Raw genomic sequence first — 25,759 nt, forward strand, 5'->3', positions numbered from 1 at the left:
GAACATCTTCACAGACAATTTATTTTTGATTGAAATGATTTCACATAATTGTAATTTTCCTGTCGATGATCTTTTTTAGTACAACGGCCACAGAGCAGCAGAATAAGAATAAGAACAATAATAATAATAATAATAATAATGAGTCGGGGGGGAGCGGACCAACAGGAGAGCGGTTCTGCAGGTTTTGCCCTCAGCCGTTGGACATTCTTTACAGTTTGTGTAGAATCTGATAGAAAACCTGGAAATGAAAGCGAGCGCAGCTACAGAATCACCACAGAACAAAAACCGTTACGGTTCTGACAGGATACAAAACTGCTCACTGTAAGCTCGGGGGGGGTCCGCCCCACAGGTTAGTGGCATCCACCTGTAAGATCGGCCTCGTCAGCACTTCTGAAGGCACACTTACAAAATAAAAGGTGTCAAACCCAAGCACAGGGAGCTCCGCCCACACGGCGCCATGCAAGACCGACGTCACACTTAAAAAACAAAGATAACCAAGAGCTTCTCCATAATTTATGCTAAGCTAACTGGAGACGAGTCCATCCTGCGGCAATTAAAAAAGAGAGTCTGCCCCCCGGTGGGCAGACGGTCCCACGGCGGTGCTGAGCAGTGGAACCAACAACCTTCAAACTGCATCGGGAGCAGTCAGTGTGGTCCGCCGGGCCGGGCCGGGCCGGGCCGGGCCGGGCCGGGCCGGTACCGGGGTTGGCTGTGAACGTTTCCTCAGGGGAACATCCAGAAGGGTCCGATGGATCTCGCTCTTCCAGTCAAACCTGCTCACAAACTTCATTTATTTAAAAAAAATATACAAAGTCCCAAAAAAAAAGTGGTGGAGCGAAAATGTGCATGCAAAGAAAAAACCCCACAGGAAAAAGGCCTGATTATCGCCACGGCGACGAGGACTTCCTGAAATGATCACGGCGGCCTTATTGTGAAAAACAGAACCCACACACACGTAAAGGAAGGTGGTGGGGGGGGGGGGCACGCCTATATACAGGTATGTACAGCAGCCAGATGGAACACGGCCACGCTGGCGCCCCCTACAGGCGGGACACAACCGTCATGGCACCCAATAAATAGGACGGGACGGGACGGCCAGCGGGCGGATGGCGCTGGGGGGTCTGCTGTCGCTGGGTGGCGTAACCGTGGAAACCTGACAACAGTCGCTGGGTGGCGTAACCATGGAAACCTGACAACAGAAGCACGGCGACCCTGAGGCGGCGTAGCCACCATCAACGCAGAACCTTCTGGCCCGATACAGCAGAACCACAGGAGCAGAACCGTCACCACGTGTTTGGCGACTCCTCTTCTCAGCTGGTGGCGAGTCCACGCCGGAGCGGCCGCAGAGGCTCCGCCCCCGGCGCCGCCGCCCCGTTTGGCTTCTGGTGAAAGAGACAAAAGTGGTCCAGGGAAGAGGGACAGAGACGAGGAGGTCCCGGACCAGCGTCCCACTGCTACACAAGCGCCTGCTAATATTCTTGGCAGATCATCACTATGTACAGGACAAGAAATGGACGAGGCCTTCATGGGGGGGGGAGGGACGGACCACGGGCCCCTGAGGAACCACCTCATGGGTCTGGAGAACATGGTCCAGATGCCCCGCGGCCTGGAATGTGAGTGCAGGAGGGACGGAAACAGGAGGACTTCCTGATGGTGCAGCCGGGGGGGGGGGGAGGTGCTGGGGGGGAGGTGCTGGGGGGGGGGGGGGGGGGCTCTTTTATGATACATCAGTGATAAGAAATAAAAGTGGAGAAAACGTTTCTGTCATGTGATCGATGGACTGGAGGGCGCAGTGATGATGATGATGATGATGAAGGTGATGATGATGATGATGGTGGTGGTGAAAGCAGGTGGTCCTCAGAGTTCCTGGTCTCTTGATGGCACCGGGGGAGGGGGGTTCACCAGGCCTCGGTGTACCGGACATCCACCTCTTTCAAGTTGGGCAGTTTGGCCTGTGAACACATGAACACATCAGGGTCAATGAGATCCCGTCAGGACCCATCAGAACCCTTCAGAACCCTTCAGGACCCATCAGAACCCGTCAGGACCCATCAGAACCCTTCAGAACCCTTCAGGACCCATCAGGACCCTTCAGGACCCTTCAGGACCCATCAGAACCCTTCAGGACCCTTCAGAACCCGTCAGGACCCGTCAGAACCCGTCAGGACTCGTCAGAACCCTTCAGGACCCATCAGGACCCTTCAGGACCCTTCAGGACCCATCAGAACCCTTCAGGACCCGTCAGGACCCGTCAGGACCCGTCAGGACCCGTCAGGACCCGTCTCCTTACCTTCAGGTCCTCGTAGGTGTCGGCCGTCAGTTTGGTGCTGTTCATGTTCAGACTACAAAGACTCTTCATGGCTGAAAGAAGAGCAGAAGGTGAGTGTGAGCCGTCCGGCCCGGTTCTTGCTGCACCGGTTCAGGTCCGGGATGTTCTGGAGGCGTCTTACAGCTGAGGGCCAGCAGCCCAGCATCCGTGACAGGAGTCTCACACAGGTTCAGAACCTGAAGACAGGCCAGGTGCTCCGACAGCAGCCTGAGCCCAGCGTCTCCGAACTAGAGCAGAAAGAGGGCGGGGTTAGAGGGCGCCGGGCCAGGTGCACGCCGCCGGGCCACGTGCACGCCGCCGGGCCACGTGCACGCCGCCGGGCCACGTGCACGGCGCCGGGCCAGGTGCACGCCGCCGGGCCACGTGCACGCCGCCGGGCCACGTGCACGCCGCCGGGCCACGTGCACGGCGCTGGGCCGCTGCGTACCTGCGTGGACCACAGGTTGAGCTGTTTGAGCGAAGGCAGCTTGATGAGCTGCTCGGCACAGGCACTGGTGACGTTGGTGAAGGCCAGACTCAGGTTCTCCAGGTTCCCAAACGAGCCGGAGCTGAGGAGGCGGGCCAGGTCTGCATCCTGATGGAGAGCCCAGCACAAGGTCAGGGTCGGGGTTGGGGTTGGGGTCGGGGTCAGGGTCAAGGTCAGGGTCGGGGTTAGGGTCTCAGGGTCAGGGTCAGGGTCAGGATCAGGATCAGGGTCGGGGTCAGGGTCAGGGTTAGGGTCTCAGGGTCAGGGTCAGGGTCCAGGTCAGGGTCAGGGTCAGGGTCTCTGTCTCACCGTGGACTTGGACGGCAGGGTCAGGGTTAGGGTCTCAGGGTCAGGGTCAGGATCAGGGTCAGGATCAGGATCAGGGTCAGGGTCAGGATCAGGGTCCAGGTCAGGGTCAGGGTCAGGGTCAGGGTCAGGATCAGGGTCAGGGTCAGGGTCAGGATCAGGGTCGGGGTCCAGGTCAGGGTCAGGATCAGGGTCGGGGTCCAGGTCTCACCGTGGACTTGGACGGCAGGGTCAGGGTTAGGGTCTCAGGGTCAGGGTCAGGATCAGGGTCAGGGTCAGGGTCAGGGTCAGGATCAGGGTCGGGGTCCAGGTCAGGGTCAGGGTCAGGGTCAGGGTCTCTGTCTCACCGTGGACTTGGACGGCAGGGTCAGTCTGGTGGGGCCTCCTTTCCTTTGCTGAGGGACAGAAGGAGAACATGGCTGTGAGGGCTACAGGAACCATGTGCCCACAGCAGGGGGCGCTCCCCCGGGGGGTCGGGGGCCGGGGTCAGGGGTCAGGGGTCAGGGCCACTCACCAGTTCCTTGAGCTCCCGCTGGCGGTCGCAGAGCTGCTCGTACATGCGCCGCCCCACCTGGGTGCTCTCCAGCGTGGAGATGATCTGCAGCTGCGTGTCTTTGTTCTCGATGATGTTGTACTCCAGCATCAGGCACAGGATCTGGACCCAGACACACGCACAGGCCGGCTGTGATTGGGCCTCGGCACCGGCGGCGCCGCCAGCGGGGCGTCGCCACGACAACGGCCTTACCTCCACCATGGTCTGGTTCCCCCGCAGGGCCAGCAGCATGCAGGGGCCCAGCTTGTTCTCCGCCAGAGAGAGCAGGAACTTCTTGGTCTTGTAGCAGGAGCCCATCAAAATATGAACCTGCAGCAGAGGCATCAATCAGAACCACGGACCTGGACCTGGACCTGGACCTGGACCTGGTCTTGACCCCCATCGCCCCTGGCTGAGGTCGTTCTTTGACCATCGATAGTGATCTGGACTCACCATGCTAGCAAAGAGCTCGCCATCGTCATCACAGGCCACGCCCCCTGGACTGTAGAGCTGGAACCATCCGTCTTTACCTGAACGCACGCTGAGCAGGCAGGAATGGACCTGGAAGCACATCCAGCACCATCAAGAACCTTCTGTGGCCCTGACATGACAGAACCAGAGCTCCGTCTCTGGCCGACAGAACCAGGCCGGAGCTCCGCCCCCGTCTCTGGCCGACAGAACCAGGCCAGAGCTCCAGAGCTCCGCCCCCGTCTCTGGCCGACAGAACCAGGCCAGAGCTCCAGAGCTCCGCCCCCGTCTCTGGCCTACAGAACCAGGCCGGAGCTCCGCCCCCATCTCTGGCCTACAGAACCAGGCCAGAGCAGGTTCAGGCCACTCTGAAGACATTTAAACTCTGAAGACATTTAAACCTTCTTAGATTCCGTTTGGGGCCAAATTTAGTATAAAAACAAGATAATTGTGGTTTGGATCAGTTGTGGGGCGACGCCAGAACTCCGTCTGTCCTCAGAGCTGTGATCGTCCCCCTCGGATGGCGGTGCCGGCGCCCCGGACCACGGCCCACTCACCTCCTGCCTGGGGTCCTCGGCGAACCTCTGGATGACATATTTCAGCTCCCTGCCGAGACAGAAACTCTTTTCAAGCCTGAACCTGACCCAGAGTACCAGGAACCTTTGTGTCCTCACTTACTTTGTGAACTTGGCGTGTGCGAGAGCCCTGCAGGGACGAAGACACAGAGGTCAGAGGTCACTCAGGAAACGGGAATTCATGCTAACAGAAGGGAACGCCTCGCTAAGGATGATGGGAAATATTGCAAATCCTCTAAAGTGAACGCAGGGGTTCCTGATGGCGCCCCTGTCTCTGGTCTACAGAACCGGGCCGGAACAACAACCGTCGCCCTTCCTGAGGACCCAGGCAACAGGTGCGCTAGCAGAACAACAAGCTAATCAGCTAATGAACCTGCACATCAGCCCGACCATCACAAATAAGGCCCCCGGATGCTGGAGCCAATTAAAAGGGCCCCCCGGGACAGAAGTGTTGCGTGTCCAGGTGCCAGCTCCCAAGAGGGGCGGGGCGATGTCTCATCTACGTCAGACCCGGCCCAGCAGGACCCGAAGGCACCGAGGGGAGTTCTTGGAGGAAGGCAGAAGGTTACACTGTTGTTTTTGAGACCATTTCCCCGTGATGTCATCTGAAGCTAGAGTGGGAGCCGTGGGAGCACTGGTGTCCTCGCTGGGGGAGCACTGGTGTCCTCGCTGGGGGAGCACTGGTGTCCTCACTGGGGGAGCACTGGTGTCCTCGCTGGGGGAGCACTGGGAGCCAGGTACACAACTCTCATGGAAACAGACACACACAGAGGACAGAGACACACTCACTCTTTGGGGAAGGGGATGGGCTGCAGCAGGCTGGCCAGGGCAGGTCTCCAGTCATCGTAGTCCGACCTGACAGGGCACAGAAACACGCCGTCACTCTCTGCCCCCCGTACCCTGGACCAGGCCCTGGACCAGGCCCAGGACCAGGCCCAGGCCCAGGACCAGGCCCAGGACCAGGGGGGGTGATGGATAGATGATGGATGGATGGATGATAGATGGATGGGTGGATGGATGATGGATGGATGCGTGTATGGATGGATGGATGATGGATGGATGGATGGATGCGTGTATGGATGGATGGATGGATGATGGTGGATGGATGGATGGATGATGGTGGATGGATGGATGATGGATGATGGATGGGTGGATGATGGATGGATGATGGATGGGTGGATGATGGATGGATGATGGATGGGTGGATGATGGATGGATGATGGATGGGTGGATGATGGATAGATGGATGATGGATGGATGCCTGTATGGATGGATGGGTGGATGGATGATGGATGGGTGGATGATGGATAGATGGATGATGGATAGATGGATGATGGATGGATGCCTGTATGGATGGATGGGTGGATGGATGATGGATGGGTGGATGATGGATGGATGGATGGATGATGGATGGGTGGATGATGGATGGATGCGTGGATGGATGATGGGTGGATGGATGATGGATGGATGGATGATGGATGGGTGGATGGATGATGGATGGATGATGGATGGATGGATGCGTGTATGGATGGATGGGTGGATGATTCCTAGCAACAAGCTGTCCTTCCTAGCAACGAGCTGTCCTTCCTAGCAACGAGCTGTCCTTCCTAGCAACGAGCTGTCCTTCCTAGCAACGAGCTGTCCTTCCTAGCAACGAGCTGTCCTTCCTAGTAACGAGCTGTCCTTCCTAGCAACGAGCTGTCCTTCCTAGCAACGAGCTGTCCTTCCTAGCAACGAGCTGTCCTTCCTAGCAACGAGCTGTCCTTCCTAGTAACGAGCTGTCCTTCCTAGTAACGAGCTGTCCTTCCTAGCAACGAGCTGTCCTGGACAGAAGCCAGTGGGAGCTAGCGTAGCAACGGCTAGGTGCAGCGGAACTCACAGCATCTTGAGGATGAGGGCGAAGCAGCCCAGGACCCGGTCTGCCTGGGCCGGCAGCTGGATGGACAGAGTGTTGACGGCCGGACTGACCAGCAGACAGTCGATCAGGTTGGGCTCGCCGTTCCCTCCGGACGGGTCGGCGTTCCGTTTGGCGTTCGCAGAGTTGTTGTTGCGCTCCAGCTCCACCAGGATCTCGCTGGAGTTAACGACAGAAGGGGGCGGGGACAGAGGCAGCGACGGGGGCGTGGAGATGGGAATGGTGGGGGCGGGGTTTGAGGGGGCAGGGGGAGGGGCCTGAGCAGGACTGCTGGTGGCAGTGAGGGGGAGGAGGGTGGCGGGAGGGGGCGGTGTTGGCGGCTCAGGGCGCAGCAGGCGCAGCGGCAGCGGCGGCTTCCTGTCGTTCAGCTGCTGGCAGCCGTTCCTGATCTCCTTCAGGCTGGGGGAGTTGTCCCGGCTGGGGGGGCAGAGCAGAACCGTCAGTGGACGCACAGACAGAATACCGGAGCAGAGGACAGGAGACAGGCCCACGAGGACACCGGGCTAACGAGCTAAGATAGCTCCTGTCTGCTACCTGCTGTCAACAGGAAGTCCCAGAGGACGGGCAGCCAATAATGAGAGTTTAACGATGATGGATCGTTAACAGACAGTTCAAATAAAAGGTCTCAGAACATTAGAAGGAACTCAAGTTCAGCAACGTTAGCAGGTTAGCAGGGTAGCAGGTTATCAGGGTAGCAGGGTAGTAGGTTATCAGGTTAGCAGGGTAGTAGGGTAGCAGGGTAGCAGGGTAGTAGGTTATCAGGGTAGCAGGTTATCAGGTTAGCAGGGTAGCAGGGTAGTAGGGTAGTAGGTTAGCAGGGTAGCAGGGTAGTAGGTTATCAGGGTAGCAGGGTAGCAGGGTAGTAGGTTAGCAGGGTAGCAGGGTAGTAGGTTATCAGGGTAGCAGGTTATCAGGTTAGCAGGGTAGCAGGGTAGTAGGTTAGTAGGGTAGTAGGGTAGCAGGTTAGCAGGGTAGCAGGGTAGTAGGGTAGCAGGTTAGCAGGGTAGCAGGTTAGTAGGGTAGCAGGGTAGCAGGGTAGTAGGTTATCAGGGTAGCAGGGTAGCAGGTTATCAGGTTAGCAGGGTAGCAGGGTAGCAGGTTAGCAGCAGGTCCAGCTCACCTGTTGATGAACTCCTCATAACAGGAGTAAATCGCAGCGAGACACACGGCCACCAGGTTTGGGAGAACTCGAGGGTGAGGACACTGTCCCGTTGGCCCGTGCATGCTGCAGGGACAGAGACACCAATCAGAGGACGGCTCGTTCCTCAAGGTTCCTCAATGCTGGACCCACAATCTGGACCCACAAGGCTGGACCCACAATCTGGACCCACAATCCTGGACCCACAATCCTGGACCCACAATCCTGGACCCACAATCCTCACCTGTGGACAAACTTCTTGACCACTTCCATGCCAGCGTTGAGCTCATTGAGGGCCAGGATGTACTCCTGAGTGAAGAGACGCAGTCGAGGACACTTCCCAAAGTCCTGCAGAGAGACAGCAAGTCCCATCAGACTGGGAGGTCTGGTCCAGAACACTGTGGACCAGACCTCCCAGTCTGTCCCCAACACCGGTCCCCTACACTGGTCCCCAACACCGGTCCCCTACACTGGTCCCCTACACCGGTCCCCTACACCGGTCCCCAACACCGGTCCCCTACACCGGTCCCCAACACCGGTCCCCTACACCGGTCCCCTACACCGGTCCCCAACACTGGTCCCCTACACCGGTCCCCTAAACCGGTCCCTAACACCGGTCCCCAACACTGGTCCCCTACACCGGTCCCCTACACCGGTCCCCAACACTGGTCCCCTACACCGGTCCCCTAAACCGGTCCCTAACACTGGTCCCCAACACTGGTCCCCTACACCGGTCCCCAACACTGGTCCCCTACACTGGTCCCCAACACCGGTCCCCTACACCGGTCCCCAACACTGGTCCCCTACACCGGTCCCCTACACCGGTCCCCAACACTGGTCCCCTACACCGGTCCCCAACACTGGTCCCCTACACCGGTCCCCTACACCGGTCCCCTACACCGGTCCCCAACACCCCACCGGTCCCCAGAAAAAGGTTTCTCACCATGTTGTGTTTGAGGATTCTCTGGACCACCGGGGTGAACACCTCGATCACGACCATGGACCGCGGCCGCTCCCGACAGTGCTGCCACACACACACACACACACACACACACACACACTGTGAACACAAGTTCTTGGGCCAGGCTCTGATCCTGTCCACTCTAGAGTCTGAGCTCACCTTACAGAAGAACTCACACAGGTCCGGTGGAGGGTGGTTGTTTTCTAGAAGAGGAGCGATGGCCTGGACACACACACACACACACACACACACACACACACACACACACACACACACAGGTGGAGAATCAATATTTTCCTTGTGTGTGAGGAGCTGCACCGTGAATGATTAACGTGTGTTTACTTCACACTCACCACGATAATGTTCTCGTGGTCCTGGGGGCTCAGGCTGGAGTTCTGTGGACCAGAAGAACACAACACAGGACCTGAGGAGCTGTGACGCAATCGTGGGTCAGAACACAAGTGCAGCTGCAGCGAAATGTGTGTGTGGGCTGAGAGGGCGCTTCCTGCTTCTGCTACGCATCACGCCAGAGTCAAGCAAGGTTCCTGGAACAGGAAGTGACTCCAGGAACACACACCAAACCCTCGGAGGGCCGGCCCTCCGGGGCCCGGTCCTGGAGCAGAGGCCCGGCTGTCTGGGGCCATGGTGAGACCCACGTTCACCTGGTTCCTCCCTGACCTTCAGTGTGGGTTGGTGTTAGCATGTGCTACCTCAGCTAGCAGGGCGGTGTTAGCATGTGCTACCTCAGCTAGCAGGGCGGTGTTAGCATGTGCTTCCTCAGCTAGCAGGGTGGTGTTAGCATGTGCTACCTCAGCTAGCAGGGTGGTGTTAGCATGTGCTACCTCAGCTAGCAGGGCGGTGTTAGCATGTGCTACCTCAGCTAGCAGGGCGGTGTTAGCATGTGCTACCTCAGCTAGCAGGGCGGTGTTAGCATGTGCTACCTCAGCTAGCAGGGTGGTGTTAGCATGTGCTTCCTCAGCTAGCAGGGTGGTGTTAGCATGTGCTACCTCAGCTAGCAGGGCGGTGTTAGCATGTGCTACCTCAGCTAGCAGGGCGGTGTTAGCATGTGCTACCTCAGCTAGCAGGGCGGTGTTAGCATGTGCTACCTCAGCTAGCAGGGCGGTGTTAGCATGTGCTACCTCAGCTAGCAGGGCGGTGTTAACATGTGCTACCTCAGCTAGCAGGGCGGTGTTAGCATGTGCTACCTCAGCTAGCAGGGTGGAGATGATGTGCAGCGGGGCCTGGTGGATGGAGTCGTCCTGCAGCGGTGAGCTCAGCGCCATGTCCACCAGCGCTCGGATCTCCTTCAGAACCACGTCCCAGCGACTCGGGTTGTTCAGAACCTTGCGGTACTTGTAGATCTTTTTCTGCAGAAGACGGGACAGAGGGTCACATGGCGGTCCTGAGTCTGAGGAGCACCGGTCCACCTGGGGGGCTGCTTACCTTCCACTGCAGGGAGTGGAACCACTGGTCCCTCAGGTAGCTGTTGGCCGCCTGTAGCAACGCAGGTGCAGGTGTGTTAGTCTGGAATTCATCAAGTCCTGACCTGCTCCTCAGCCTGGGCCAGGACCAGGACCAGGACCAGAACAGCTACCGTTTCCTGAACTGGACCCAGATCCTGCTCTGCTGCTCTTGGGTCTGTTAGCGTAGTGCTGCTGTTTGCTAAGACTCAAACGGTCTGTCGACACCTCCACGCGGGGGCTCTGGGAACCTTCTGGACTGGACCGGACCCAGAGCGGGATTACTGGTCTTGAGAGGGGGAAGCGTGTGCTGACGTGGGCCTGGCCTACATTCCAAACCCACATTCTGGAGCAGGAAGCGAACACAACTGGGCCACATCCACCCAGAAACCAGACTGGTTCCCATTAATGTGAAATTTCCCTGGAACCCAGAGTTGCGTCAGGTCCCCGAGGACGGCGGTTAGCCGAAGGTCGTAAATGTGCCGTTACACAACCCACAGGCGGGAGGACAAGCTAGCTGGAGCTGAAGTGGTTCTCCAGGTTCCTGAGGAGAGTCCACCTCCCACAGGACCACCAGAACCTATCACACCGTGTCCCCACACGAGGACATTGTGTCACCGCTAACAAACCACTGAGCAAAGAGCAGGATCAGGACAAGCAGCCAAGGATCTACGGGCCGAGCGGATCAGGACGTCTTGCACCTGTGGACCCCGAACCCACCATGTGAGGGGGACATCTGTGTTACCTGGAGCAGGACGGTGCCTCCGGGGACGCTAAGCTGGACACAGTACTTTGGAGCGTTGTCCCAGGAGAGCAGCTGCAGGTCCTCGATGGTGCTGTAGGACAACGGTGTCTCCATGTAGCCGGTGGGCTGAAAGAGCAAAGAGCAGGACATGAGTCCACGTGGGACAGGAGTCCACGTGGGACATGAGTCCACGTGGGACAGGAGTCCACGTGGGACAGGAGCCCACGTGGGACATGAGTCCACGTGGGACAGGAGCCCACGTGGGACAGTCCCTGTCCCCGAGTAAACACCAGGAGAAGCCGGACGTCCCCCTGGACAATCAAATCTTTACTTATTTATTTAGTGCAGCCTTTTCAGGGACATTAAGTCTATTTGTGTAGCTTAAAGTTTCAAACAGGAGTCTGGAGCTACGGCCCATGTAGCCCCCCTAGAACCGCTGTCCTGGGGCCTGGTCCAGGCCCAGACCCCGACTGGGCCTGAGTGGACCTGACTGGACCTGACTGGATGGGCTTGATGGATCAGCGTCTTCCTCCATTGGCACCAGCGGCCAGAGCAGCCACGCCCCCCCCAGCAGGTATAAACCCGCCCCTCCCAAGCCCCGCCCCCACACCTGCCCCGCCCTCACCCCCTGCTGGTGTTGCTGTTTTACTGAGACCAGTGGAGCCTTTGATCTGCTTGGGTGTGTGTGTCTGTGTGTGTGTGTGTGTGTGTGTGTGGGTGGGTGTGTGAGTGTGGGTGGGTGTGTGTGTGTGTGGGTGTGTGTGTGTGTGGGTGTGTGAGTGTGGGTGGGTGTGTGTGTGTGTGTGGGTGTGTGTGTGTGTGTGGGTGTGGGTGGGTGTGTGTGTGTGGGTGTGTGAGTGTGTGGGTGTGTGTGTGTGTGTGGGTGTGTGTTTGTGTGGGTGTGTGTGTGGGTGTGTGAGTGTGGGTGGGTGTGTGTGTGTGGGTGTGTGAGTGTGTGGGTGTGTGTGTGTGTGTGGGTGTGTGTTTGTGTGGGTGTGTGTGTGGGTGTTTGTGTTTGTGTGGGTGTGGGTGTGTGTGTGTGTGTGTGTGTGTGGGTGTGTGTGTGTGTGGGTGTGTGTGTGGGTGTTTGTGTGGGTGTGTGTGTGTGTGTGGGTGTGTGTTTGTGTGGGTGTGTGTGTGGGTGTGTGTTTGTGTGGGTGTGTGTGTGGGTGTGTGTGGGTGTGTGTTGGGGGGGGGGGCAACAAACGAGGAGCTTGGTTTTTTCTGATAAGCAGCTGATGTTACCATGGAAACCTCAGCCTGGCGCCGACCATGTGACCGTTTCCTTTACCTAGTCCAGGCTTCTCCTCTCTCCCTCCCTCCCTCGTTCTTTCCTCCCCTCCATTTTCTGCTCGCGCTCTTTATTCTTTCTTCTGCTTCCATCGTTCCTCCAGGAGGGTCAAAGCCCCTCATGCTGAGTTGCCATGGAAACAGAGGGATGGAGTATGTTGTTTTTGCTTTGTTTGTTTCCAGGCACAGACGGGCACAGACATGGCAGCCATCTTGAGCTGAGGACACCAACACACCCAGAGGTTGCTACGCTAAATTAGCTATCTCATAGCTCGTCCGTGGTTAGCATCTGCTGCTGCTAGTAGGGCCGGGTGGGTACCCCAGAGTAGTACCGGGCCAAACCAAACTCATAGCAGCTAGCGCTCTTCACCAGAAGATGGTGGCGCCACAGCTAATGCTAGCATCACGTCCTGTTTGCTAGCACCAAACGCCGCGCAGAGGTAAAGAAACACAGTTAGAACAAAGAGACGACTGGTTTTAAACAGAGTGAAACCTTTGTGTCGTTGCTGCCATTAGCCTCTGCTGCCATTAGCCTCTGCTGCCATTAGCCTCTGCTGCCATTAGCCTCTGCTGCCATTAGCCTCTGTTGCCATTAGCTTCAGCTGCCATTAGCCTCTGCTGCCATTAGCTTCAGCTGCCATTAGCCTCTGTTGCCATTAGCTTCAGCTGCCATTAGCTTCAGCTGCCATTAGCCTCTGCTGCTAATCACGATGCTGCCACGGCTCCTTCTCATCTTTGCCACATTTCAGCGCTTTAGCAAACACGTGGGTCTCGTCCAGAGTCCCTTCCTGGAGGACGAGGACCATGAGGTGCTCAAGGGAAGCTTGGTTCCCAGCTCAGGGAGGCGTAGCTGGCTAATGTTCAGCTGGACCCCCAACAGATCACATGATCAGCACATGACAGGATGTCTCCCGGAAGGACGAGCCGTCCTCTTAGAGGGGGGCGCAGCCCTGCATCACCCTCATGGCTGCTGGCGGTTCTGGTGCTGGCTACTATCAAGACCGACCGGCGTACTGGATCACTTAGACCAGCTGATGGAGAAGCTAGCTGGGTCCAGCAGGACGGTCTGACCATCATCACTCCTGGGCCCCCCAGAGCCTGGCAGCCACATCCGGGTCGCACCTGAGGGGGGACGATGAGGGGGACGATGAGGGGGACGATGAGGGGGACGATGAGGGGGGGCGATGAGGGGGACGATGAGGGGGGACGATGAGGGGGGGGACAATGAGGGGGGACGATGAGGGGGGGACAATGAGGGGGACGATGAGGGGGACGATGAGGGGGACGATGAGGGGGGGCGATGAGGGGGGACGATGAGGGGGGACAATGAGGGGGGGACGATGAGGGGGACGATGAGGGGGGACGATGAGGGGGACAATGAGGGGGGACGATGAGGGGGGGACGATGAGGGGGGACGATGAGGGGGACGATGAGGGGGACGATGAGGGGGGGACAATGAGGGGGGGACGATGAGGGGGACGATGAGGGGGGACAATGAGGGGGGGACGATGAGGGGGACGATGAGGGGGGACGATGAGGGGGGACAATGAGGGGGGACGATGAGGGGGACAATGATGAGGAAAATGAGGGGGACGATGAGGGGGGACGATGAGGGGGACGATGAGGGGGGGGACGATGAGGGGGGGGACGATGAGGGGGACGATGAGGGGGACGATGAGGGGGGACAATGAGGGGGGACAATGAGGGGGACGATGAGGGGGGACAATGAGGGGGACGATGAGGGGGACGATGAGGGGGGACAATGAGGGGACGATGAGGGGGGGGACGATGAGGGGGACAATGAGGGGGGACGATGAGGGGGGGGGACGATGAGGGGGACGATGAGGGGGACAATGAGGGGGACAATGAGGGGGGACGATGAGGGGGGGACGATGAGGGGGGGACGATGAGGGGGACGATGAGGGGGGGACGATGAGGGGGACAATGAGGGGGACAATGAGGGGGGACGATGAGGGGGGACGATGAGGGGGGGACGATGAGGGGGGGACGATGAGGGGGACGATGAGGGGGGACGATGAGGGGGACGATGAGGGGGACGATGATGAGGGAAATGAGGGGGGACGATGAGGGGGGGACAATGAGGGGGGACGATGAGGGGGACGATGAGGGGGACGATGAGGGGGACGATGGGGGGGGACGATGAGGGGGGGCGATGATGGGGAAAATGAGGGGGACGATGAGGGGGACAATGAGGGGGGACGATGAGGGGGACGATGAGGGGGGACGATGAGGGGGGACGATGAGGGGGACGATGAGGGGGACGTGTCCCACCCGCAGCTCACATCCAGATAAACTCTGATAGTCCAACGACACACGAATCCTTGATGCCAGGAACCGGCGGTGAGGCCCTTCAGGGCTCCGTGGCCCTCCAAGCTCCAGGTAGCAGACTTTGTCTCCACCAGTGCTGGATGTCCTCTGTCCTGACCATCAGAAACCAAAAGAGGAACTCCTCTCCCACGGCGGCTTGGTCAGGTTCAGGGTTGGATACAGAGTCAAGGTTGAGGTCAGGTTCAGGGTCAGGGTCAGGATCATGGGGACAGGATCAAGGTTGAGGTCAGGTTCAGGGTCAGGGTTGGGGTCAGGATCAGGATCATGGGGACAGGATCAAGGTTGAGGTCGGGTTCAGGGTCAGGGTTGGGGTCAGGATCAGGATCAGGATCAGGATCAGGATCATGGGGACAGGATCAAGGTTGAGGTCGGGTTCAGGGTCAGGGTTGGGGTCAGGATCAGGATCAGGATCAGGATCAGGATCATGGGGACAGGATCAAGGTTGAGGTCGGGTTCAGGGTCAGGGTCAGGGTTGGGGTCAGGATCAGGATCAGGATCATGGGGACAGGATCAAGGTTGAGGTCGGGTTCAGGGTCAGGGTTGGGGTCAGGATCAGGATCATGGGGTCAGGTTCCGGTGTGCTGGGGGACCCCCTCTGGTACAGGGACACCTAAGAACGATGGTTTTACAACCCGAACCACTTATTTCAAGGATCCACGTTTCTTTGTTTATTATTTGATTATCTGATGTTTCTGTTCGAGAGCAAAGCCAATAAAGCACCCAGGAACATCTTATCTCACGTGTTTGATAACCACAGAGACTTTTGGTGGAGGGGACGAGGCTGCCACTCTTTACAAGAACTTTACCAGAACTTTACAGGACCTTTACAGGACCTTTACCAGAACTTTACAAGAACTTTACAGGACCTTTACCGGAACTTTACAGGACCTTTACAGGAACTTTACAGGACCTTTACCGGAACTTTACAGGAACTTTACAGGACCTTTACAAGAACTTTACCAGAACTTTACAGGACCTTTACAGGAACTTTACAGGACCTTTACAGGAACTTTACAGGACCTTTACCGGAACTTTACAGGAACTTTACAGGACCTTTACAAGAACTTTACCAGAACTTTACAGGACCTTTACAGGAACTTTACAGGACCTTTACAGGACCTTTACCAGAACTTTACTGGAACTTTACAGGACCTTTACAAGAACTTTACAGGACCTTGACAGGAACTTTACAGGAACTTTACCGGAACTTTACAAGAACTTTACCGGAACTTTACAGGACCTTTACCGGACCTTTACATGACCATTACAGGAACTTTACAAGAACTTTACATGACCATTACAGGAACTTTACAGGACCTTTTCCGTGGTGGCACCACGGTGCCGCTCTGCCTGCAGGCTGCTAACTAGCTGCTTTGCTACAGATGCTGTGCTGAGGTCTCTGAAACAAACAGCAGGAGCAGAGACGTCCACCAGAGGAGACAGCAGAGGGGACGTGACTTCGGCAAGGACACTTTAAAGAGTCCAAAAGGATGCACGTGCACGTGCACGTAGTGAGCGTGAAGCACTTGAGCTCAGCTGGGCTGCTGCAGGAAGAACTGAATATGCTACTGCTAGTGATTCCCTTTAGCTTTGATGATATTAGCTGGCTTAAGACTGAATTGTGATGCGAAGCTAACTCCGTCATGCTACCTGTTCTCAGCGCTATTTAACAGGAAGTCTGGATGTTGGTTCAAACATGACTGAGCAACATTTTTAGGTTCAGGACGAGAACGTGGAGCGAAACGTCTGTGGGTGGACGTGCACAGCGTTCCTCCCAGTTGGTATTGCAGTGGCGGCAGCTCGAGCAAAGTTAGCTTAGCCTCATAAACCCAGAGCAGATGGTTTTATGGTGTTTGTGTGTGCACATGCAAAAACAGGAAGTAGGCAGCTGAGCTGTGACCGCACCTGAAGATAATTCTAATCGAGTGGCCGTTTCCTGGGAACGTGTCGGAGTTCCTGACCTAATGTCGCTACAACAGTTAGCATCAAGTTGTGACAGAATCATTTATTACCCCCCCCCCCACCTGGACTAGTCTCCAGACCCCCCACAACCCCGTAGGAGACCAGCAGCTATAAAAAAGATGGACGACAGTTTCATGAACTCTAGCTGGAGTTAGCATACTTAAGGTTGCTGCTGCTAGCATAAACTCAGGACAGTGTGTGTTTACTAGGCCAAACTAGATGAAAGCAGAACGACTGCGTGAGCGTCGCGGTGGTCATGACAGCTCATGTGGTTGCCCAGGTAACCACCACATTCCATACAAGAGGAGACAAGTCACGGACGTCTATCTGCGTGATGAGGAAACCCTCCCCGGCTCTGCCCGCGCGCCTGTAGCATGAACCGATCACGAGTGAGGCAACAGACAGGAAGTGGTCGCTAACCCTGACTTACATCCTATTTACGCAAATGCGATGCAGGTTAGCTTAGCGACGAGAGCGTGTTTGTTGAGAAGAAAAGACATGTGAGTCACCGCAGCACCGCACACACTCCAAACAAGTGCTGACGCTAGCATCTTAGCCTTCACAAAGCTCTCTTCTGGCAGTGGCCTCAGACGTGCGCTGTGTGTGGGGGCGTGCACGGTGATGCAGGGCCGGCACACCCTGTTGGACCCAGTCTCTGAGCCACAAACAAGCTGGAGTTGTAGTTCTGACCACATGTAGCAACAATGCTTCTCAGGAAATGTGCTAACTGATACTATGGACACACACACACACACAGACACACACAGACACACACACAAACACAGACACACACAGACACACACACACATCTTTACAGGTGATTTAGCATTAGCCTCGAGCAATTGGAAGTAAGCTACATTTAGCTGCATTTGTATCTTGTTAGCAACTTTTCTGATGCCAGTTGAGACTACAACACATCCGAGTTGCTCCGTCCTGGCCGAGCTGTCCAGGTGGTGGGAGACAGCCTGGAGGACAGGACTGTCCCGCTAATGCTAACCTGCTACCTGCTGGGGGTGGGGATGCAAACGGCAGCTCAGCTAATGAGCCTCCACACCAACGAGTCCAATGGATGGTTGATGCCAGATGTTGACCAGACCCACAGCTCAGAGAGGACGTGGACCAGAGAGGACGTGGACCAGAGAGGACACGGACAGAGAGGACACGGACAGAGAGGACACGGACTAGAGAAGACACGGGTCGGAGAGGACACGGACCAGAGATGACATGGACCAGAGAGGACACGGACTAGAGAGGACACACATCTGAGAGGACACGGACTAGAGAGGACACGGGTCGGAGAGGACACGGGCTGGAGTGGACACGGACTAGAGAGGACTGAGGACTAAAACCATCCTCTCAGACGCGCGCGCAGGCGGAGGCACTCAGGCACGCAGGCGCAGGCGGGTCCTCTCTGACCCACAGCTCAGAGAGGACGTGGACCAGAGAGGACATGGACCGGAGAGGACGTGGACCAGAGAGGACACGGACAGAGAGGACACGGACAGAGAGGACACGGACAGAGAGGACACGGACTAGAGAAGACATGGACCAGAGAGGACACGGACAGAGAGGACACGGACCAGAGAGGACACGGACTAGAGAAGACATGGACCAGAGAGGACACGGACAGAGAGGACACGGACCAGAGAGGACACGGACAGAGAGGACACGGACCAGAGAGGACACGGACAGAGAGGACACGGACTAGAGAAGACATGGACCAGAGAGGACACGGACAGAGAGGACACGGACAGAGAGGACACGGACCAGAGAGGACACGGACAGAGAGGACACGGATCGGAGAGGACATGGACTAGAGAAGACATGGACTAGAGAGGACACGGACCGGAGAGGACACGGACCGGAGAGGACACGGACAGAGAGGACACGGACCAGAGAGGACACGGACCAGAGAGGACACGGACAGAGAGGACATGGACCAGAGAGGACACGGACAGAGAGGACACGGACCAGAGAGGACACGGACTAGAGAAGACATGGACTAGAGAAGACATGGACTAGAGAAGACACGGACCAGAGAGGACACACATCTGAGAGGACACGGGCTGGAGAGGACATGGACCAGAGAGGACATGGACTAGAGAAGACATGGACTAGAGAAGACATGGACCAGAGAGGACATGGACCAGAGAGGACATGGACTAGAGAAGACATGGACTAGAGAAGACATGGACTAGAGAGGACACGGACCAGAGATGACATGGACTAGAGAAGACATGGACTAGAGAAGACATGGACTAGAGAGGACACGGACCAGAGATGACACGGACTAGAGAAGACATGGACCAGAGAAGACATGGACCAGAGAGGACATGGACTAGAGAGGACACGGGTCGGAGAGGACACGGACCAGAGATGACATGGACCAGAGAGGACATGGACCAGAGAGGACATGGACCAGAGAGGACACGGACTAGAGAGGACACACATCTGAGAGGACATGGACTAGAGAGGACACACATCTGAGAGGACACGGACTAGAGAGGACACGGGTCGGAGAGGACACGGGCTGGAGTGGACACGGACTAGAGAGGACTGAGGACTAAAACCATCCTCTCAGACGCGCGCGCAGGCGGAGGCACTCACGGTGGCGGAGGTCAGGCTGCCGTCCAGCAGGGAGAGGTGGTGCGGCTCCCACCTCCGCAGGAACTTGGAGGTGAGGATCTTGCTGAGGAAGGTGCGGGGGTGCTTGAGCGCGCACACCTGGATGTCCCCCTCGTGCAGCAGCTTGTAGCGCATCCCGCCGCCGCCGCAGTGGTGCACGGACCTCTTGCACGGCCCCGCGGTCTTGGTGTTGTTGTTGCCCTCCGACATCTCCCCCAGCAGGGGCTTGTTCTCCTCGCACTGGTAGAACTGGTTGTTGTGCAGCTCGCTGCCGCCGCCGCCGCCGCCGCGATCCATGTCCGGGTCCCGCGACTTCACAAGGTCTCCAGATGTCGGACTAGGGCACCAGCATGAAGGTCCGGCGACCCGGAGCAGCAGCTCGGACCGAGCTGGAGGGGGGGCTCCCTGCCTCCAGACGGCCGGAACACGACCTTGGATCCTGAACGCAGCGCCCGGACCAACAGCCTCACGGCAGCCTCTGGAGCCGGGGGGAGGATCGGGTCTCACGCCGGGAATAATCCACCATTTTCCTGCCCGAACAAAGATCCGCGAAGCGTTTCCACGGAGCGCGTCTCGCCTTCTGCCCCCCCCACCGCCGCCACCAACAGGCTCGTCAATACGTCAGGGCCACGGCCTTATATCCGCTCCGTCCCCCCACCCCCCCGGCACCAAAGGCGATAATCCACAGGCGGAAGCGCGAGGCAGCGGGCAGAAAACGGGTGGAACACCCAGAAGGGCGAGTCTGGGCTGGGTCGAGGCTTCGGTGCTGGTTCGGGCTCCGCTTCCTTTCTTCAGCCTTTCCCGTCTCCGAGAGACAGTCAGCGCTCTCCCGCCGCGCCGCGCTGATTGGGCCGCGCCGCGTCACGTGGCCCCGCGCTGACGTCAATGGGAGGCGAGCGGATGAGCCGCGTGTCTAGTGACTGGCGAGGGCGCACGCGGCCCTGTCGCCGATGGGGGGGGGATCACACCTGGGGGGGGGGGATCACGCGTGAGAAAGGTATCAACGCTGGGGGGGAAGGGTATTGCACCTGAGGGGGGCGGGGGGATCACACCTGGGGGGGGGGGGTATTCCACCTGAGAGGGGGGGGTATCACACCTGAGAGGGGGGGGATCACACCTGAGAGGGGGGGGTATTTCAATGAAATACATCTGCAACAGGAATATTAGATTAGTAAACAGGGTTTTTGCCCCTGAGGTGGTGGTGGTAATTACACCTGGGGGAGGGGGGGGTATTACACCTGGGGGGGGGTATTACATTAATTCAGGATAAACCTGCTCTGTCCTGGATCAGCAGATAAACCTTCGTATTCATCTCCACAGATTCGTGGGCCAGGTGATGTAAAGGGGGAGGAGCCTGTGAGCTGTTACACCTTTTATTGTTGTTCCTCCTCATGGACCCACAACAGACCCACAACAGACCCACCTGGAACCCTGCGGAGCGGCGGATGACCACGCCTGGAGTGGCCCCACCTGAAGCAGCCTTGAGCACTGGCAGCCACCCGGGTCCCATTTCCTGCTCTTTGACTCAACCACACCTGATGGCTGTTTGACTCCGCCCACAGGCTGCCAGGGGAGGTTGCGTCAGCCCACCTGGCGGACATAGTCCCCCACCTGGGCACCACCCCAGTTCCCACAGAGGTTCCCACACCATTTAAGGGCCAGTCGGCAGCACGTTGCCATTTTGGTTTAATGATTTAATTGCATGAACGACACACATGAAGTCACTTCCTGTCTCTCAACGTGCCTTCTTGCCCCCAGGTGGGGCGCTCGGCACCAGTGGTGATGGAGCTTCAGCTGCTGCCTCGGTATCAGGCTGAAGACGCTGCAGCTCAGCTCGTTGGCACAAACCTGCTCCGGGGAACTTTAGAACACTGAGTGAGTGAACGTGCACGTGACGCTATCCTGGTAGCGTGTTGCTAGCTGCCCTGAGCACCGCAGCGTTGGACAGGAACCTCCAGGGGTGGAGGGATTCTCAACCTGGACCCGCTTCCAAGCCCGGTCCAAGCTCACGAAGTGTGCAATGCATTCTGGGATCTTCTGTGTGTTCCAGAAGATCGTCCAACAATAAAATACATTTGGATGTCACGATTTGTGGGTTTTCTGTCGCCAGGAGATGGAGACTAAAGTGAACTTTGGGTCGTTGCCATGGAGATGTCTCCTGGGCGTAGAGCTGTAGGAAGGAGCGAAGCAGCACCGGTCAGCAGGTCTCTGGGTCACCATGGACCATCAGGGCTTGGTTGAGGCTCCTCTTTAGCCGCGGCAGCTAATGCAAACATCTGCTACAAGTTATTTCTCATTTTTGTAAAAAGCTTCAAAAAGCACAAAGGACTTGGTCCCAAATCAAAAGACACATTACAGAACCCCCCCCCCCCCCACCCACCCAGAGGACCCCAAACCCAAACACCACGGAGCGCCGCGGCGCCCTCAGACCCTGAGCCGGAACGTTCCCTGGCGAAGCTGAAGGTGGAACAGTCGACAGTTGGCGAAGCGGAGGGCGGCGCAGGCGGGCTTGGACAGGTCGGAGGCCAGCATGGGCATGGTCCGGTGCCAGCGCCCCGTGCTGCGCCGGAACTCCCGGATGTAGTCGAAGTGGGTCCCTGCAAACGCACACGGTCACATTCATGCAGCGGGGGGACGGGGGGGGGCGGCGTGCGCCCACTCACCTGTGTCCAGGTCTCCCACCACGTAGATGTCCCCTCTGATGGGCAGAGCGCCGTAGATGAAGGAGGAGCTGGTCTGGATACAAAGGTTCTGGTCGTCGAGGACCATCCACCTGCACCCAGCGTTCAACATCACCTCAGAATCAATAAACACGTCCCAGGTGCCGGTCAGGTGAGCGGCGCCGCTGGGGCCAAGAGGGTCACCAACCTCCTCATCTCCTCGTGGTAGAACTCAGACTTGCAGGTCATCATCTGGCGCCGCTCGGGGTTTTGGGTCTCCTGGCTACGGACGCCGCCAAACACGTAGAGTTCCTGTCCAATGCCACACGCCACAGAACCGAACCTGGAGAGGACAGGTGGTGAGCAAGACCAGAAGAACTGGACCAGAACACTGTGCGGACAGAGAGGCCCCTTTCATGCCAGAGGCCTTTGGTCCACTTTAAATGGACCAGTGTGTTTCATCAGATAGATGCACCTGCATCAACCAGGTGGATCTGATACTCTGAAGTGGACCAAACCCGCCCAGTCTCTGGGCCAGCTGGGAATCCGGATCTCGGTTCACTTGGACATGAACCTTGGTGAGAACAAGGTGTCCACAGAACCAGACAGGAAGTGATGGACCGATAAACAATGGTTAAAACCCAAGGATGCAGACTGGCAGAGGTGTCCAGTCGGGTCGTGTCGGGGGGCCGATGTGGAGACGAAGCTCTCTGCCGATGTCCCGGAGGGTTGGTCCACGTCCAGAGGTGAACCAACCATTCTCTGCCAATGGACGCGAGTCTGGCGGACGGTCCTGGTGTGTCCAGGCGGCAGAGGCGAGGCCTTCAGCACCACCCGAGCTGCGTTCTGTTTCCTGTCCTCGACTCGGACCTCCGTTAAAGCTTTAAGGTGAGCGGCGAGGAGCTTTGAGGAGAACTAGAGTGCGGGTTCCTAGGGGACGGGTTCCTAGGGGACAACGTTCTTACCTTCTCTCTTTCAGAGGACACAGGCCTGTCCACTGCTGCGTCTTAGGGTCAAAACACTCCACCGAGTCAAAGAGCTTCCCGTAGGAGCCGCCGCTGATGGCGTAGATCTTTTTGTTCATGGAGGCGTAGCAGCCAACCTTAAAGACAAGAGGTCACAGTCACAAGCTGCAGAGACCGTGCACCTTCAGGTCCGGGGAAGAGTTCTGACTGCGGTTCAGGAGACCCTTCCTTCAGATCAGAACCTGAGTGGCGTTGACCTGGTCGACGTCTGTGCTAACCACAGTTCCAGACCCAACACCGTGGGCAAGGATCCATCATCTGGATGGACGTCTGAACCTAGAGGAGGCGATCCCCCTCACGGTGGTTCCAGGAACCCCCCAACACACAGAGCATCAGTCCAGCCTGAGCCAGGAACTGATGCGAGGGGCCGGGGGGGGGTTCTGCTGCTGAGTATCGGGTCCCTGTTCTGTCTGAACGTGAGGTTCCTGTGATCTTACACTGCGGACCATGGTCATACTGGTCTGAGGTTTCCAGCTGTTGAAGTGAGGGTCAAACACTTCCACGGTGGTCAGCTCCATAGCTTCATTCTCTCCTCCAAGGACGTAGATCAGCCCGTCCAGCTCCACCACGCCAAAGTTCTGGCGAGTCTGTGCACAGAGATGAGACAATAAAAAGAGGTATGATGCAACTTTCAACCTTTAGCTTCAACGCGAACGTTTGAGACAATTATTGTTTTAGTGCCCAAAGTCATTTTTATCTTCTCTGCCCACAGTTGAAGATGAACCCGAGTCGCGGCACTACTGCCCCCTGGTGGCCGCCACGCCAAGTAACAACAACATTATTTTATTACTAGGTTAAATCTGCAGGTTCAACAAGCACCTTCACCTGTGGAGGGAAGCAGCATCAACCCAGACAAGTGTCCCACCTCACCTGTAGCATCGGGGGTATGGGGGTCCACGTGTTGGAGTCGGGGTCGTATTTCTCGCCGCTGTCCAGGACAGTTTTGTTTTCATCAGATCCACCCATGACAAACAGAAAGCCCTCTAACAGACCAAAACCGTGTTACTTCCTGTTCCTGCCTGGGTCACACTGTGGGGTTAGGGTTAGGGTTAGCCAGCACTGACCGGCAGCGACCGCCCCGTGGCCACTACGGGCGATGCTCATTGGCTGCAGCTGGATCCAGGTGCGTCTGTTGGTGTCGTAGAGCGGACACAAGCAGCGCATCAGGGCCGTGGCCGTTCTGCTCCTGCGGGACAGAGGAGTGGAGACGCCGTTCTCAGCCGGTCTGCTTGTGAGGCCGTGGGCCTTGTAGAGGTGATCAGCCACTCACTGACGGTCCTCTCCTCCCACGATGACGATACACTCCGAGTATCCGCGAGGCTTGAAGGTTGCCAGCAGAGCTTCTCCGTGCAGCTGGCCGCGCTCCAACACCGGCTGGCAGTGGTCTCTGATCACCTCCCTCATCAGCGGCTCCCCCAGAGCCTGGCGGGACATCACCCGCTGAGGCCACTGAGGCACTCGTGCAGACGTGGAGGGCGTGCGGAGGCTCCCTTACCTGCTCTCTCAGGTAGCTCAGGTCCAGACCGTCCATCCACACCGCAGATGTCACTTCCTTCATGTGAGCCTAGGGTTAGGGAGTCAGAGCACAGGAGCGCCTCATTCAGATGAAGACGTCCAACGACAGGACGAAACACTTGGTTCGGTCTTTACTCAGCTACCCTGCGATCTTCTGGATCGTGTGCAAACCATCGCACCACGGCCTCCAGGACGTGCTCTTCTTTCCCGATATTCAGTTTTTCCATGGACAGCAGCTCACACAGCTGAGTGGGCGGAAGCTCCCGGAACTCCTCAGAGCGCGCCACGTCTCCGAAATGTGTCTGCAGGAACTCTGTGGCCACGTAGTGGACGTGGTAAAGGCAGTAACGCAGAGAAAAGAGGCGAATTCCAATGCAGTTCTCCGCAGTGATGCAGCTCTCCAGGAACTGGCAGCACAGGGCCTTGAGGTCCGTCATCAGGAGCAGGTCAGAGGCCTGGACCATGTCCTGGATGGTCTCTTCATTTAGCGTGATCTTTATGTGAGGGACAGACAGACGGATTGGACACTGATGACAAACCTCTGGGCACAACATTAAATACTCACGTCGCCACTGAAGATGTACTCCAGGATCTGCTTCATGATGGTCATGGAGACCCCCTGGAGCTCAATTCTGTAAGCAGACCCATCTTGTTTTGGAGGATTGTAGTTCAACTTGGTCCTGATTGGGCACAAAGAGATGAAACCCACCCTGCTTCTGCAGGGCAGCATGGCAACAGAATCCTTGGGGAGGCAACAGCTGACCTGATGTAGGGACTCGCAGCAGCCAGGATGTTCTTCTGCACCGGGAGCTCCTCTGCACCCACCACCAGCAGCGCATCGTGGAAACTTTGCTCCAGCCAGAAGGTGCGCAGGACCCGGAGCAGTTTCTGGGAGTGTTGTGGGTCTGAAACCTTGCAACTGCTTTCACACTCTGAACTGGACATCTCCGAGTTTGCCTTTGAACACATAGACGAGGGTTTGAAGAAGAAAACGTGTCTTTTATATGTGGAACATTTATCTGCTTGGTGGAGCTGCTGTAGAAACAGGGAAGGCTTCAGCTTAGCTCGTTGCAAAACACCCACGGGCGACAATCACCAACGTCACCAAAGGAAATCTGTCCACCCACGCCAAAACAACATCAGGAAACCGAAGTGTCATCGGAGCTCTACAGCAGCAAAACCCGATGCAGACGTGCGTTTGGAGCCCCTGGTGCTCGGCGGCTCGGTTCGGTTCGTTTTCTTACCGGACCGCTGACAGACGTGGGAAGCCTGAACAGAATGTTTCCATAAATGTTCCTCACCTACAGAAGTAATCATGGAAGTGGGCGAGCAGTCCTATACCGTGGTGCGTTCCCTAAACAGGAACTTTTGGTTCTACAACCTTCCGAACACGAGTGTGTGACTTCCCACGTAATAACTGCGACGTAAACGCTAATTT

At 57.3% G+C, this 25,759-nt stretch overlaps 2 protein-coding genes and 1 long non-coding RNA gene across 5 annotated transcripts; 1 reads left to right on the forward strand and 2 right to left on the reverse strand.

Moving 5' to 3' along the window:
- On the reverse strand, nucleotides 1–19,964 carry cmip (c-Maf inducing protein). The gene is made up of 21 exons (XM_029832029.1): nucleotides 19,104–19,964; nucleotides 10,896–11,021; nucleotides 10,134–10,184; nucleotides 9,896–10,057; nucleotides 9,044–9,085; nucleotides 8,850–8,912; nucleotides 8,673–8,753; nucleotides 7,974–8,077; nucleotides 7,712–7,816; nucleotides 6,556–7,008; nucleotides 5,466–5,531; nucleotides 4,780–4,806; nucleotides 4,659–4,707; nucleotides 4,087–4,194; nucleotides 3,847–3,963; nucleotides 3,616–3,756; nucleotides 3,449–3,496; nucleotides 2,757–2,903; nucleotides 2,451–2,556; nucleotides 2,291–2,361; nucleotides 1–1,952 (listed from the first exon to the last, which is right to left on the reverse strand). The coding sequence occupies exons 1-21, from the start codon at nucleotides 19,416–19,418 to the stop codon at nucleotides 1,899–1,901; spliced, it is 2,436 nt and encodes an 811-aa protein (XP_029687889.1). The 5' UTR covers nucleotides 19,419–19,964; the 3' UTR covers nucleotides 1–1,898.
- LOC115248358 (uncharacterized) lies at nucleotides 11,030–21,206 on the forward strand. The gene is made up of 3 exons (XR_003887256.1): nucleotides 11,030–11,469; nucleotides 20,442–20,759; nucleotides 20,880–21,206. It is a non-coding gene; the product is annotated as an uncharacterized lncRNA (long non-coding RNA).
- On the reverse strand, nucleotides 20,772–25,759 carry gan (gigaxonin). 3 transcript variants are annotated; one of them, XM_029832034.1, is made up of 13 exons: nucleotides 25,623–25,759; nucleotides 25,085–25,278; nucleotides 24,887–25,001; nucleotides 24,465–24,815; nucleotides 24,302–24,370; nucleotides 24,077–24,228; nucleotides 23,871–23,992; nucleotides 23,677–23,789; nucleotides 23,244–23,393; nucleotides 22,747–22,883; nucleotides 21,990–22,124; nucleotides 21,785–21,894; nucleotides 20,772–21,718 (listed from the first exon to the last, which is right to left on the reverse strand). In XM_029832034.1, the coding sequence occupies exons 2-13, from the start codon at nucleotides 25,264–25,266 to the stop codon at nucleotides 21,546–21,548; spliced, it is 1,809 nt and encodes a 602-aa protein (XP_029687894.1). In that variant the 5' UTR covers nucleotides 25,267–25,278; nucleotides 25,623–25,759; the 3' UTR covers nucleotides 20,772–21,545. The 3 variants fall into 3 exon arrangements, with proteins under 3 accessions (XP_029687894.1, XP_003978931.2, XP_029687893.1); XM_003978882.3 differs by having other exon boundaries at nucleotides 25,566–25,685; XM_029832033.1 differs by lacking the exon at nucleotides 25,623–25,759 and having other exon boundaries at nucleotides 25,085–25,453.

This window comes from Takifugu rubripes, unplaced genomic scaffold, assembly GCF_901000725.2.
Source record: "Takifugu rubripes unplaced genomic scaffold, fTakRub1.2, whole genome shotgun sequence".
Classification (NCBI taxonomy): Eukaryota; Metazoa; Chordata; class Actinopteri; order Tetraodontiformes; family Tetraodontidae; genus Takifugu; species Takifugu rubripes.